Source organism: Stegostoma tigrinum, chromosome 1 (assembly GCF_030684315.1).
Source record: "Stegostoma tigrinum isolate sSteTig4 chromosome 1, sSteTig4.hap1, whole genome shotgun sequence".
Lineage (NCBI taxonomy): Eukaryota > Metazoa > Chordata > Chondrichthyes > Orectolobiformes > Stegostomatidae > Stegostoma > Stegostoma tigrinum.
Genome location: NC_081354.1, coordinates 19,468,753 through 19,484,624, shown reverse-complemented (window position 1 = coordinate 19,484,624; position 15,872 = coordinate 19,468,753). Strand labels below are relative to the sequence as shown.

The 15,872-nt window shown below is 42.6% G+C and overlaps 1 protein-coding gene across 11 annotated transcripts in view; it reads right to left on the bottom strand.

Annotated features, from left to right (window-relative positions):
- The window catches only part of kiaa0232 (KIAA0232 ortholog), a 104,670-nt gene that overhangs the window by 25,576 nt on the left and 63,222 nt on the right, over window positions 1–15,872 (bottom strand). For 10 of the 11 annotated variants that reach the window (XM_048541604.2, XM_048541623.1, XM_048541587.1 and 7 more), the window contains 2 exons: window positions 6,889–6,958; window positions 328–412 (listed from right to left, as the gene is read on the bottom strand). In XM_048541604.2, coding sequence (XP_048397561.1) covers window positions 328–412; window positions 6,889–6,958 — 155 coding nt within the window. Of the gene's footprint in view, window positions 1–327; window positions 413–6,888; window positions 6,959–13,817; window positions 13,916–15,872 lie in introns of those variants that run through there. The other variant, XM_059639022.1, reaches the window with a different exon arrangement.

The following is a 15,872-nucleotide window of genomic DNA, read 5'->3' as shown; positions in this document are numbered from 1 at the left end:
CTTAAGTGATCTAGGTTACCTCATGAATTTTTAATTATTGACATCATAACTACATTTGTCAACTTTGAATTCACTGATCACTTCCGCAGCTTCTGTAAATTCATCTTCCAATAGTCTTCACTCGAAATACAGCTATCAACACACAAGCAATGATATCAATTTTACAGGTAAACATATTGATTGATTTACTTTACAAAATAATCCAGATTTGTAAGAGTTAGAAACACTAAATACCTTGATAGAAAGCAAACCAAAAAAGTGTAAATCCAGAAGGTGCCCTGAAATGGTAACTGTGTTTTAAAACAGATTAATAAGTTTAACACTTACATTTCTACCTGATCCTTGGTGGAAGGAGATTCTATAATTTCAGGAGTCTGAGATCCTTCTGCTTTCTTACTGACTTGCTTCTCTTCTGAAATTGGCAAAGAGGAAACAGAAATAAATTCAGGTTGTTCTTGTATGAATGATTGTTATTTTGTTCATTATATTCCACTACAATTCACGAAAATGATGAGGTGGATTGTTAGAAAGAAGTAGGAGCAGTTGGTAGAAACCTTGAAATAGTGTTAAAACAAAAAAGAGTTATCATATCATCTCAACTACTTCTGAAATCACATGATCTATGTGATAAAACACCACATGGACATTAAAGTCAAGCCTTTGATTTTTGTTTTCAAGTATCAAATGGAAACTTTCTCAAGCTTGACAAAGAAGAAAAATATGAAGTTGCAGACCATCTTCCCTTGTGGTTATTAGGCCCACTAAAGCGGTATGACTCAGCTGCTTCATCTTTTCCTAGCACACAATATTTTAAGTGTAAAGTAAAATAAGTACTTAAAGTGATAAAAATGTTCTATGATAAAATGGTTAAATATAGTAATTCAATTGCTATGTTCTACTTGAACTCATCAAATTTCTAATGAAAAGCAATAGCAAGAAAGTGAAATCAGCAGAAGATGCACCATGAGTCAAACATCAAAAATATGACTGGACAAGGTTATATACAAAAATAAAAGGCCAAAAAAGTGCTTAACTAACTTACATTTAAGCTGATCTTTTTGAGTAATTCCACAAAAGTCTGATTGTTTGGACATTCATAATTAATAGGTTGTAAAATGCAACAATTGATGCAAACACAGTTCTAAGCCAACAGCCAGCCAGATCGGAGGATGAATGGCGAAACCAAATATGCACCATCAACATGTAATCTGCACTGCTTGAACTTCTGTGAACAAAGATGAGATCATACTGGAGTCATGGGAATCTGAAGACAGAGGCTTGAGTGCAAATGAGCAAACTGGAAGACGCATAAAAACTGCAATAAATAGGCAGCCAAAGGCAACAGTTTTGAAGCTCTCTCGGGCAACACTAGCTCATGTTTTAAAGATGTTAGGGGTGGCAGTGATGGTGAAATCAAATCGATGAAAGAATTCTTTCCCCTTGGGACAGGTGCAGAAGAAAGTGGAACTGGAACGGTAAACAGTTATGCAAGATACGTGGGATATAAAATCTCAATTTGATGATAGAACAGATAGGCCACATGAAATGACAAGATCAAGGGGATACAACCAGAAGAGATAATGTGAAAGATGAAGTGGAGAGAGAACATAAGTGCAGTGAACTCAGAACAGTGACTAATGTAAGATGGCACTTGTTGAAGTTGCTCAGAGGGCAAAGCAGAGATATATGTCGGTGAGAAATTCATCAAGATTTGTGCCTGGCTGCTGTAAAAAAAAAGAGTGCTATCATCTGTGAACTATTTCCATCAAACCATTCGTCATCAACAGGAGGACAATGACAAATTTTTTGCCCACTCGAGGGGCTCTCGAGAGATAGATGTTGAGAGGAAATGTGATTCCTTTTCTGCTGAGCCCATGATGTCAGTGGTGGCAATAGCTAATGGGTTGCAAAGGGGATTGGCAAAAGTAACATCCAGTACATGCAGTGTGTGGGGTAAGAAGGCAGAGACAGAGGTGGAAGGACTGTGCACTTGGATCCTGTGGAGACCAGCTGGAGGAGGTATTCACTGACATCCTCAGCCTCCTCCTTTTACAAGGTGGTGTCCCGACCTGCTTCAAGAACGCCACCATAATCCCTGTACCAAAGAAAACAGAAACAACGTGCCTGAATGACTACTGCGCAGTACTCTGACTCCATCAACACGAAGAGCTTGGAGAGATTGGTCATGGTCCACATCAACTCTAGCCTCACAATCTGCTTCGATCCTCTGCAATTTGCCTACTGACAGAATAGGTCCACAGCGGGATGCCATTTCCCTTGCCCTGCACTCATCTCTGGATAACAAGGACACCAACGTCAGACTCCTACTTGTCAACTAGAGTTCTGCCTTCAATGCAATAATCCCCAGACCAGTCTCAAAACTTCGAGACCTAGGTCTTGGCTGTGCCCTCTGTAGAGGGATCCTCAGCACCACAGTGAAAGTAGAAAACAGCACCTCCCTGACAATAGTCCTCAACACTGGAGCCCCCTAGTATGTGTTCAGCCCCACACACCACCCTCCACCGTACTCCCCATACACCCATGATTGTGTAGCTGAATTCTGAACGAACACCGTCTTGACGTTAGCTGATGACACCACTGTGATAGGATGGATATCGAAAGAACGATGAGTCAGAAAATAGGATGGAGATCAAGGGCTTGGGTGTAATGGTGCCAAAGTAACAATCTCTCATTCAATATCAGCAAAAAAAAACTGATCATTGACTTCAGACAGAATGGAGGACATACGCCCATCTACAATGGAACTGAAGTGAAGAGGGTTAACAGCGTCAAGTTTTCAGGAGTGACAATAACCAACATTCTGATCTGGAGCTCCCATCTACATGCAACAGTCAAGGCGGCACAATACCTCAGGAAATAAAGCCTGTCACCAACTTATACAGATGCACAATAGAAAGCATACCAACTATGTGCATAACGGCCTGGTAGGGCAACTGCTCTGCCAGGACCTATGTAATAGAACACAAAAAGGTTCTCTGCATAGCCCAGACTATCACGGAATCTAACCTCGCAACCCCAGACTCCATTTACACTTTGCGTTGCTGTAGACAGGTTGCCAAAGACTGCACCCACCCCAGTAATGCTCTCTACCAACCTCTTCGAACAAGCACTAGACAAAGAAGCTCAAATTCGTAACAGAAAATTTAAGAACAGCTTCTTCCCTGCAATTATTAATGGACATCTCTAACTTCAATTAACGTTCATCCTGCCTTGCACATCTCCGAGCAGATGTAACCTGCATGCTTATGATCCTTGCTTGCTATGAGATATCCATACTGCTTGCAAAACAAAGATTTTCACCGTATTCAGTAGAGATGACTATAATCAAAAGTGGGTGGGGGGGTACAGACGGAGGGGCAGAATTGGTGAGAGAGAAAGCATTGGTTATGCCCAGATTAAGTGACTAAACAAGGAACCAAAAAAAATCATGATTGATTACACAGCTTATATGGATAAAATTATAAAAAACAGAACCAAGACATTTTAGGAGAGGTTCATAGAACTGCATATTTTTTTTTAAGAATAAAGACTGATGTGGGGGTGCACAATCCATATATGTCGCATGACAAAGTTTTCACAGATATAATATTATAGTTGTCACACAACAGACTGCATTTATTGTGAATACCACTAAGTGATGTACTGCCCAATCATGCACAGGAACATGATCATGAAGTGACAATAACAGCTGACTGAAACCTCGTTATTTTCTGGGGTTTGCAGCTCACACATTTCCAGAGCTGACCAGTCCAAATGCACACTCTGCTCAAATAAAAACATTCCAGTTGTGGATCTGAGAAACTAATGACCTTCCATTATCAGAACTCGTACTACACATGTTCCAAACTCTATTTGGCACTGCCCCTGTGCACTGCCTACTATTGCTGTGAATAGAGGCCAGACAACAAGCAGCTACTTCACTAAGGAAAGCTCCATCTCATTCCCTGTCAATCCCTCCCCTTGGAACAGCCACAGGGGTTGCCATCTGCATACACACAGGTGCTGACAACATGGAAACTGGAACACAACGATGGATGGTGTAGATGCTTCGTCCTGCTTGTTGTGGATCTGTAGACATCAGCGTCTGCTCCTGTGCATGCTGTCATTTTGGTGTTCAAAGTAATCTCTCCGCCCAAAGTAGAAGACATTGGTGCAGAGTACATAAGCACCAGCCAAGACAAAACTTCACTTTTTAAAGACAGTGACTACATGGTACACATTTCCAGGTAAAGCACTGTGCTTAAAGCTGAATAAATTCTATTTCGGCTAAAGGATTTTTGAAAAGACAAAGTTATACTGCTGGAACCATAATTGTACAAATTGGAATGCAAGTGTTGATAGTAAACTCAAAATAGGAAGATGAGGTAAAACGTGGCTTAAATTTGGTTCTTGGAGTAAAATTTTAATCGACTTTAGTACTAAAAATCTGTGCTCACATTCCTCCAACTTGGAATTGTGTGGGCTGTGTAAAGATCACATGGCTAATTGGACAAGATGTGGAGGGAAAGGCTTAATGGATAGTGAAGACCTAATTTTATTCCATACTTAGCGGGACCATTTTTGCTTCCCAAAGTTTCCATTTAAAAATAATCATTTTAGTGTCATTTCAGAATTCTTTCAGGACTTTAAATATTACAGATGAGTTAAATAACAGAACATTGTCTGTCATCCAGGAAAAAGAATTCAGCGATGCCTGATAGTCTTTTTTCAAGTGCTGCATTATGGTGGCCATGCTCGTAGAAAGTACCCAAACAGAATCTCAGTGACGGATCGAGTGCTAAACCAATGTTTCATCATCTTTGAAGGTACATTTTTAGGACTTGATTATCAAACCCAATGAGCAGTCTAACATTAAATTTATGATCAATGGTATCATTACATATCATTTCCATAACTAATGGCCTTTCATAAAGTTGCTACACAGACCCAGTCTCTTACAAGTATCTTTGCAAGTTCTCAATGGTCAGCTGTTGCCAGAAGCAGGATCTTGAATAGCACATTTGAATCACCGATATTCCCTCCAAACTGCAAGGAGAGACAGCAACCTGAGAGTTCACACACATGCTAGGCACAAATCTTACCTTGTAAGTTGCCATTCAAAAAGATTTGCAAGGATCTACATACTAAAAATTTAAGGAGCATTACTACTAATGCCAGGTATCTATTTGTGGTCTTGTAATTCAGGGGATGTAATAAATGGGCACTATGCCTTTTGCATGTACCCTTATATGTATTTGCCCAAACTTCAGCTATCAAATTGCTTACATTTCAACAAGGCCAGATTAAGCAAATTAATTTCTCAGATAGTCCAACAGAACACAGAACAGCTGATCAACTCATTTAGATCTCAGTCCAACTTTTCTTACTGTAACAATACAAAATAATATATTATGTTTCTACACACAAGTGCAGCACCTTTCTTGACCAAAATACTGCCATGCCACTCACCTTTTAAGCTTGGGATAAAACTTCCAAATACAAATGGATGCATTATTAATCAACTTCTGAGTGGGATAGCTAAAATAAAATTCCAAGTTTTCTGCAGGTCTGGAACCTTAGCTTACAAACTTGACTTCAATCTTTTCAATGCTGCCCTAAATGCCATCAGCAAATAGTAATTTAATAGAATATGGAAAAGATATAAGGAAGCCAATAGATTCTGGCTGTATGAGAACTGTACTTATTTTTGTTAGGCAAATCAGCCATAGACCATTTAGCATCACATTGAAATGTAAAATTCTTAGGCAGATTTACTTTGGGAGACACTTTTCCCTGATGGAGAAGTTTAAAATTAGAATCACTCACTCAGACTAACTGTTCAGCTATTGTGAACAGAGGTAAGAATACATTTCTTCACTCAAAGTGGTGCAGATCTTAGGAGCTTCTGAACCACAGGTCTGCAAATACAGAGCATATTTGAATAGATTTATGACTAATGAACAGAATTTTGGATTTTGAGGGAATCAGGGATGGGGAATAAGGCAGAGCTGAAGTATAAAATTAACCCAGATCTTTAACACAAGATAAGGCTGTATGATGGTGAGGAAGGGTCACTGGACTCAAAACAAGTTGTGATTTTTTTTCTTCACAGATGTTGCCAGAACTGCTGAGCTTTTCCAGTAACTTCTATTTTTGTTTTTTAAGATGCTGAGCTGTCTATTCCCTCTCCTTTTTCTTATGTCCTCTAGTCTTTGGAGAAACAATTATGATGTTAAACATCTTTTGGCTCAGTGCTTTTTAAAATTTGTGCAAACATGCTTTACTTAAAGCTAGTTGATTTTGATCTGACTGATGTAACTTGATAGAACTACATTCTAAACATTGTCATTAGGTTCACCAAGTCAATCATCATTTGAAATAACAATTCTGCAGCAGTGTATGCTTTCCTGGCCTGTAAATCTGAAAATGAATGCTGAAGCACTCTAAACTAGCATTTCTCTGAGCAACCAAAAAAAAATTGAGACAGACTAATTTTTAAACAAGTATTAGAAGATAATCAAAGTACAATTTTAATTAGAGGAAAAATGTAATTTCTTTCCTAATATAAAGTCCACATTTCAAATTGAGGATGAGGTCAGTATTTTAAACAGCCAGACAGGTCGATAAGAACAGCATCAATAAAAGGACTGAAGTTTGTGAATATTTGAAAATTTGAATATAACCAAGATTTAAAAAACCCTTGATGTTAACTTAAAGGTGAATTCAGGTTTTCAAGCGTTCGGGAACTATGCCAGCTTGGGAAATTGCCATGTGACATCTTGGATTCAGACCTTTGTTGTACACCGCTCCTCCCCCCCACCCTGTAGTTTTCTAACAGCTTTGACAGACAGTACTCAAAAACACATCGTAACATTGAAACAAACATACCTTTTTGCTTGTTCTGCAGTTCTTTCAATTTGGAACAAAGCTCTTCCACTAAAGTCTCAATTCCAGAACTCTAAGAAAATAAAAGAAATACAATGATCAAACCCAACTTTAACATTTGAAACAATTCTTATATTTAGGAAGCACTATTTCCTCAGAATAAATATTGTGGTGATAACTGATAATGCGTCATGTACATGGTGCAACAGATGCTTTTAGTCAAAAAAAAAATTCCCGCTGTGTTTGGCTTGAAATTTCACAAAAAGGACTACAGGCCAATGTAACCAAGCGTGAAGCTGGATGAACACAGCAGGCCAAGTGTGTTCATCCAGCTTCACACTTGGTTATCTTGGATTCTCCAGCATCTGCAGTTCCCATTATCTCTACAGACCAATGTATACTAGTTGGTACTAAATCAGCACCTACACACGTGGTGAGCTTTCATAGCAACTGATCACAGCACGCTTAAATACCATATAACAAATTACCTACCATTGTAAAATTCCTGACTTCCCAATTTTCACAAATGAAGAAGCTGAAAATATTCAAGGTCACATTCCTAAAAGGCACTCGAACTGGTCAAGCCTTGTTTCGGTCTGAACTGGTTGACTACAGAAGGTAGCATAAACACCAAACACAACAGCCAAGAGAAGCAACCAAATCAGAAGAGAAGTTTAATTCTTCTTAAAATTAAGCAGATTTATATAAACAATAAAATCACATTCTCCACAGAGAAAGTGACATCAATTTTAAAGAACAGCATCATCAAACCTACAAACAGCAGGCATAACAGCACAGATATACTAATCACCTTGAGCTGAAAAATAGCAAAAATCAACACTTCATGAAAGCAACATGCTTTCCACACAGGGAAGTCCTAAAATCTTGAAGCAAGAAACAGCTAATACGCATGCCAAGTGACCAGCTTTGTCCAGGTAGCAGTAGCCATTCCTCATATTCAAAGGTTGTGAGTTTAGATCTCAACTCAGCCTTAAGCAAATAAACTTGGCCAACAGTGAAGTGACATTTGTGTAAAAGCAATGTAAATTGGCGCATGGTCAGAGATGTCAACTTTGATAGAAGTCCAACTGGGGGAGTCAAAACTTGAACTGTTCTTTTCTCTCTACCAATGCTGCTAAACCTGCTGAGTTTCTCTAACAATTTCTGTTTGTTTGTTTCAAACTGACGTGTCTCTGTCCTAACTGACACCATATTTTAAGCAGAATTCTTCTGGTGTCCTGGTATCAAATTCTTCTCAACAAGCATTTTAAAAACAAGGATATGTGGCTAATCATGTTGATGCCTTCTGTAGATGTAATTATGTATGAATTGATTGTACATACAGTAACTGCATTTCAAACACTGGTTAAGATGCTTTCCACAATGAAGAGAGTACTAAATCATCTTTTCTTAAACCAGGCTCCATAACAATCACGACACAATAAATTTCATTTGTAGAATCATAGAATCCCTACAGTGTGGAAACAGGCCCTTCGGCCCAACAAGAGGAAACCCACACAGACACAGGGAGAATGTGCAAACTCCACACAGACAGTCGCCCAAGGGTGGAACTGAGCCCAGGCCCCTGCACTGTGTGGCAGCAGTGCTAACCACTTTCTAGTGATGAGTTTACTGAAGCAGTCAAACTGAGGATTTAAAATCCTACCTAGTCCATGTGACTGCGTTGTCCTACGTTTTCAGGTAGGATTCATTATAACACAGGAGGCCACATAGCCCATTAAATCTACATTGGCTCAGAGTAGAGCAATCCAGGCAGTCCTATTCTCATTTTCTCTAGTCCTACATTTAATTTCTTTCAAGTGATCATCCAACTTCCTTCGGAAACCATCGATTATCCTCACTTCCACCAGCCTGGTCATGAACACTTAATACATTAAAAGGTGGTTCTTCACGATTCCCACGTTGCTCCTGCCCAAAAATCACAAATCTATCCTTACGTTTCTCGTCCTTACAGGATCAACTAACCAAAACAGCCTCTCTTTGGCTACATTGTTGAGACTTGTAATAATCTTGCATGTCTCTACCAAATCCTTCCTAAAGTCTGTTGTCTAAAACAGATGCAATATTCTGGTGATAATGGGAACTGCAGATGTTGGAGGATCCAAGATAATAAAATGTGAGGCTGGATGAACACAGTAGGCCCAGCAGCATCTCAGGAGCACAAAAGCTGATGTTGTTTCGGGCCTAGACATTATTCTGGTGGTGGCCAAAGATTTGCATATTCTCTCCTTGGTCCTGATACTGCCTTTTGGAAATTGAGAGGAATTACCATTGTTCCTATAATTCAGGGGTTAGGAAATGGGGGACAGATACTGAGAGAGATAGATCTGGTTAGCACCGGTATGTAACTGGTTTAACCATGGATTATTTCTGCTTGACAGCATCAAGCCTTGTTGGGCTAAGTGCTCCCCTGCCACAGCAATCACTCCTCCAGGACCATCCTGAAAGGTAACCTCAGACGAGAGGACGACAGAATGGCTAATCAGTTCATGCCACAGTCCTTTTTGTCCTGCAGTGCTTTGTCCTGTATCAAAGAAATTAACCCCTCACTTACTCCTGGACTCTACGTATTCTGGATGAAGCCTATAACTGTATGCTAATAAGTTCAGAACCACAAACCGTTCGGACATATGCCTTTAACTTAATCATAGTTTAGAACTTGGCTGTCATTGATGAGTGTGAAGTGCTACTTGAAAATTTTACCGTTAACATCTGGTAAAAAGTGAAAATAAGGACATTAACCATAGCTGTGATAATGGGAACTGCAGATGCTGGAGAATCCAAGATAACGAAATGTGAGGCTGGACGAACACAAAAGGCCCAGCAGCATCTCAGGAGCACAAAAGCTGACGTTTCGGGCCTAGACCCTTCATCAGAGAGGGGGATGGGGTGAGGGTTCTGGAATAAATAGGGAGAGAGGGGGAGGCGGACCGAAAATGGAGAGAAAAGAAGATAGGTGGAGAGGAGAGTATAGGTGGGGAGGGGATATGTCAGTCCAGGGAAGACGGACAGGTCAAGGAGGTGGGATGAGGTTAGGTGGGACATGGAGGTGAGGCTTGGGGTGGGAGGAAGGGATGGGTGAGAGGAAGAGCAGGTTAGGGAGGCAGAGACAGGTTGGACTGGTTTTGGGATGCAGTGGGTGGAGGGGAAGAGCTGGGCTGGTTGTGTGGTGCAGTGGGGGGAGGAGGGGACGAACTGGGCTGGTTTTGGGATGCGGTGGGGGAAAGGGAGATTTTGAAGCTGGTGAAGTCCATATTGATACCATTGGGCTGCAGGGTTCCCAAGCGGAATACGAGTTGCTGTTCCTCCAACCTTCGGGTGGCATCATTGTGGCAGTGCAGGAGGCCCATGATGGACATGTCATCTAAAGAATGGGAGGGGGAGTGGAAATGGTTTGCGACTGGGAGGTGCAGTTGTTTATTGCGAACTGAGCGGAGGCATTCTGCAAAGCGGTCCCCAAGCCTCCGCTTGGTTTCCCCAACGTGTGGGGGCAAGTGTAGCATTTCCTGCGGTTGCAGGGGACGGTGCCGGGCGTGGTGGGATTGCAGGGCAGTGTGGAGCGAACAAGGGAGTCACGGAGAGAGTGGTCTCTCCGGAAAGCAGACGGGGTGGAGATGGAAAAATGTCTTGGGTGGTTGGGTCGGATTGTAAATGGTGGAAGTGTCGGAGGATGATGCGTTGTATCCGGAGGTCGGTGGGGTGGTGTATGAGAACGAGGGGGATCCTGTGTGGGCGGTTGTGGCGGGGGCGGGGTGTGAGGGATGTGTTGCGGGAAACACGGTCAAGGGCGTTCTCGATCACTGTGGGGGGAAAGTTGCGGTCCTTGAAGAACTTGGACATCTGGGATGTGCGGGGGTAGAATGCCTCATCGTGGGAGCAGATGCGGTGGAGGCGGAGGAATTGGGAATAGGGGATGGAATTTTTGCAGGAGGGTGGGTGGAAGGAGGTGTATTCGAGGTAGCTGTGGGAGTCGGTGGACTTGAAATGGACATCAGTTACAAGCTGGTTGCCTGAGATGGAGACAGAGATCCAGGAAGGTGAGGGATCTCCTTCCCAAAATCCACAAACCTGCCTGCCCTGGTCAACCCATCGTCTCAGCCTGCTCCTGCCCCACCGAACTCATCTCCACCTATCTGGACTCCATTTTCTCCCCTTTAGTCCAGGAACTCCCCACCTACGTCTGTGACACTACTCACGCCCTCCACCTCCTCCAGCACTACCAATTCCCTGGCCCCCAACACCTCATTTTCACCATGGATGTCCAGTCCCTACACACCTGTATTCCGCATGCAGATGGCCTCAACGCCCTCCGCTTCTTCCTGTCCCACAGGCCCGACCAGTCCCCCGCCACCGACACCCTCATCCGCCTAGCCAAACTAGTCCTCACCCTCAACAACTTCTCTTTGGATTCCCCCCACTTCCTACAGACTAAGGGGGTGGCCATGGGCACCCGCATGGGGCCCAGCTATGCCTGCCTCTTTGTAGGTTACGTGGAACAGTCGCTCTTCCGCACCTACACAGGCCCCAAACCCCACTTCTTCCTCCGTTACATTGATGACTGTATCGGCGCCGCCTCTTGCTTCCCACATCCACTTCACCAACACCTTCCACCCCAACCTTCAGCTCACCTGGGCCATCTCCAGCACATCCCTCACCTTCCTGGATCTCTCAGTCTCCATCTCAGGCAACCAGCTTGTAACTGATGTCCATTTCAAGCCCACTGACTCCCACAGCTACCTAAAATACACCTCCTCCCACCCATCCTCCTGCAAAAATTCCATCCCCTATTCCCAATTCCACCACCTCCGCCCCCATGATGAGGCATTCCACTCCGGCACATCCCAGATGTCCAAGTTCTTCAAGGACCGCAACTTCCCCCCACAGTGGTAGAGAACGCCCTTGACCGTGTCTCCCGCATTTCCCGCAACACATCCCTTGCACCCCGCCCCCGCCACAACCGCCCAAAGAACATCCCCCTCATTCTCACACACCACCCCACCAACCTCCGGATACAACGCATCATCCTCCGACACTTCCACCATCTACAATCCGACCCAACCACCCAAGACATTTTTCCATCCCCACCCCTGTCTGCTTTCCGGAGAGACCACTCTCTCCGTGGCTGACCCCACCACACCCGGCACCTTCCCCTGCAACCGCAGGAAATGCTACACTTGCCCCCACACCTCCTCCCTCACCCCCATTCCAGGCCCCAAGATGACTTTCCACATTAAGCAGAGGTTCACCTGCACATCTGCCAATGTGGTATACTGTATCCATTGTACCCAGTGTGGCTTCCTCTACATTGGGGAAACCAAGCAGAGGCTTGGGGACCATTTTGCAGAACACCTCCACTCCGTTCGCAACAAACAACTGCACCTCCCAGTCGCGAACCATTTTAACTCCCCCTCCCATTCTTCAGACGACATGTCCATCATGGACCTCCTGCAGTGCCACAATGATGCCACCCGAAGGTGGCAGGAACAGCAACTCATATTCCGCTTGGGAACCCTGCGGCCCAATGTTAGCAATGTGGACTTCACCAGCTTCAAAATCTCCCCTTCCCCCACCGCATCCCAAAACCAGCCCAGTTCGTCCCCCCCTCCCCCCACTGCACCACACAACCAGCCCAGCTCTTCCCCTCCACCCACTGCATCCCAAAACCAGTCCAACCTGTCTCTGCCTCCTTAACCTGTTCTTCCTCTCACCCATCCCTTCCTCCCACCCCAAGCTGCACCTCCATCTCCTACCTACTAACCTCATCCCACCTCCTTGACCTGTCCGTCTTCCTGGACTGACCTATCCCCTCCCCACCTATACGCTCCTCTCCACCTATCTTCTTTTCTCTCCATGTTCAGTCCGCCTCCCCCTCTCTCCTATTTATTCCAGAACCCTCACCCCATCCCCCTCTCTGATGAAGGGTCCAGGCCCGAAATGTCAGCTTTTGTGCTCCTGAGATGCTGCTTGGCCTGCTGTGTTCATCCAGCCTCACATTTTATTATCTTGTAATTCTCCAGCATCTGCAGTTCCCATTATCTCTAGGCCCAAAACGTCAGCTTTTGTGCTCCTCAGATGCTGCTGGGTCTGCTGTGTTCGTCCAGCCTCACATTTCGTTATCATTAACCATAGCTGACTATGTTAACTGGCGCACCAACATATATCCTCATATTTTATATGCTTAGTGAATTAAACAAATTACTTAGCTCTTACAAGGTCTTAATTATTTGACTGAACTTCGAAGCATTTTGCAATGCTGTGTCAACGTCAATACTATTTTGATGAGCCCTGTCTGTAAAGATACTAAGTATGTATTTCAACTCTCAAGTGTTAAAAGATTTAACAGAACCAAGCAGCCTCAATCTGACTACAAGTCATATAAGAGAGATGATTACACACAAAATGCTATTTACTAGTCTAGTGTTCAGATACTTCAGCTTTCAACAATCCAAAATTCCAGAAATCCAAAAAGAGGAAAAAATCTTAGGGCAATCAGTTGAAATCGAGTAACTCAGGTACACAAAAATAGATAGGAATGAACATTATAATGCATTGCATTTTGACTGGCAGGCCGAACATTTAATTTTGGTGACCTTTGTGAGCGTGTCCTTGTACAGAATTTCTCTTGTACCCATTTAATATAGGCATGTCAAAATTATTACAAAAATATTATCCTTGTTTCTATTTTTACCAACTGAACTAATTGAACATCTACTGTTGTGTAGAACCTAACTGAATATCTGTTTCATGCTTCCTTTGAAGGCCTTTGACTTCAAGCCACACTGAACTTTGTCCACATAATTACAAATGATTACATTATGCAATAATTTACTACAAGGTTACCAAGCATACAGAAACCGAGACTACAAATGAGAGAAAGATAGAGAATGAGAAAGAAAACGTCAACACTTTACCATCCTGCTTTAGCAGGTAAAAGTTTGCGTGCACTATGCTCTGCATTTCCTCTTACATCACAGTATCACTATCAGCTGACAAGCTGCATACTGAGTCACAGCAATCCAGTGCAGCCAGCTGTATCAAAAATAGATCACAGCACAGAATGCCAAGCCTCAAAGGACTAGTTATTCCACTTCTTGATAGCAATGGGTGAAGCTGTACTGCTTACTCAGATGTTAAAACATTTCTAAACCCACACAAACTGCTGTGTCGATTTGGTGCCACATTATTTTTAAGATTAGATTAGATTCGATTCCCTGCAGTGTAGAAACAGGCCCTTCAGCCCAACAAGTCCACACCACCCCTTGAAGCCTGCCACCCAGACCCCTCCCCTATAACACACACACCGCTGAACACTACGGGCAATTTAGCATGGCCAATCCACCTAGCCTGCACATCTTTGGACTGTGGGAGGAAACCGGAGCACCCGGAGGAAACCCATTGATTAAAACAATTTGCAGCGTCACAATGTATCACTTAGCTGTATTTGCTGCCACAGCCACCTCCCTTCAGAACATGCATACATTACTGGTAGGTCACCGATCTCAAACTGGACAGTACTTTCAGCACTATATCTCTGTCAATGTTTGCATGCAGATTCAATTCCTTAAAAGTTTGCTGCTTGTTTACTTCATGTTCTGCTTCTTTAAAACAGCACCAAGAGTTTTATATCCAGCTGCATTAGTTCTCAGTCTCTCCACTAGACATTTATCTGTTGTCACATTCCAGTTTAATATCCTCCAAGACTACTCGTGGATTGCAGAGAGGTTTTACACAGGCTGTCAATGTTTAAATCAGCTAACCTCGAGCATGATAGGGTCCAAACCACAAACTGAATAAAGGATGAAATCCTTCTCCAAGTCAGTATTTCAATTACCAAACCTGGAGAATCATTTCACTTTGTACTCCCAACTAACAAAGTAGTACAAGTTCAAGACAAAGTAAATGTCCTCATGCAAGTAAGAACACGTACTTGTGCTTAATGTTATTGATTTAGCTGTGGGATTGGTCCCTAAAGAACCAAAAAGCCTATCAAATAAAAATTAAACTTGATTACTCGCAAGTATCTTCATTATTATGAAATAAAGTACACCCTCAACTTAGACAGCAACTCCAAGGGAGGCTATAAATTTATAAACAAATAGTATTATACCATTCACTTCGTATCCACATTAATTTACTTGCTGTGCCACACTTTGTCAGACACTGCACATTTGTATTTGTAGTTGGAGTGCTGCATGTTAACATTCTTATAATAGGAAACTGCAGATCAAGATTTGACACTGAAATTTCTTCAGGGCAATTTCTGAAGACCTCCTAGACTCTCAACCGTATTCTTTGCTTTCCCAAGTGTTACGAGTTCGACTTATGGTAATACTGAACTAGTCGGATCCCAGGATGAAATGTGGCTTAACAAAATCAAATGGCCTAACATATCAAACATTTTACTTTTGCTTGTTTAATGTGGTGGTCAGTAACTGAGCACATTCACAACAGGCAGCCAAAATACTTTCTAACAAGTTCATTACAAGGGGCAAGCACAAACTATTTTATACCATACCAAGTATTTGAAATGGTCTTATTACAAATATCAGAAATAAAGATGAATTCTTTTACACTCAACAATAATCTTACAGATAGTCAACATTTAGCAAAGAGTTACGCTGTTTCCACTTTCAAGTTCGTTGTCAGTGGGCACAGCAGTACTTGGTATCTTTCCAGCAAACTTCTGCTTTGAATTGATGTCATTTTCATTAGTTGACGTCTCTTCCTGAGATTCTTAAACTTCTAATATAGTTTGCGATTTCTTTACAATGATTGTTTGAACTCTTTCCAGAGATGTCTGCTTTGGGAGCTGATCCCTCACTGACATTAGCCACTCAACTCCTTTTCAGTCCAAAGTGCTTGGGAGACTGCTTAGTCAACAGCCTTTACGCCATGTTCTCCTCCCTCTCTCCTTGAACTTCAAGGGATTAACCAGTTGAACTTTTGTGAAAACCCGAGTTAAGTAG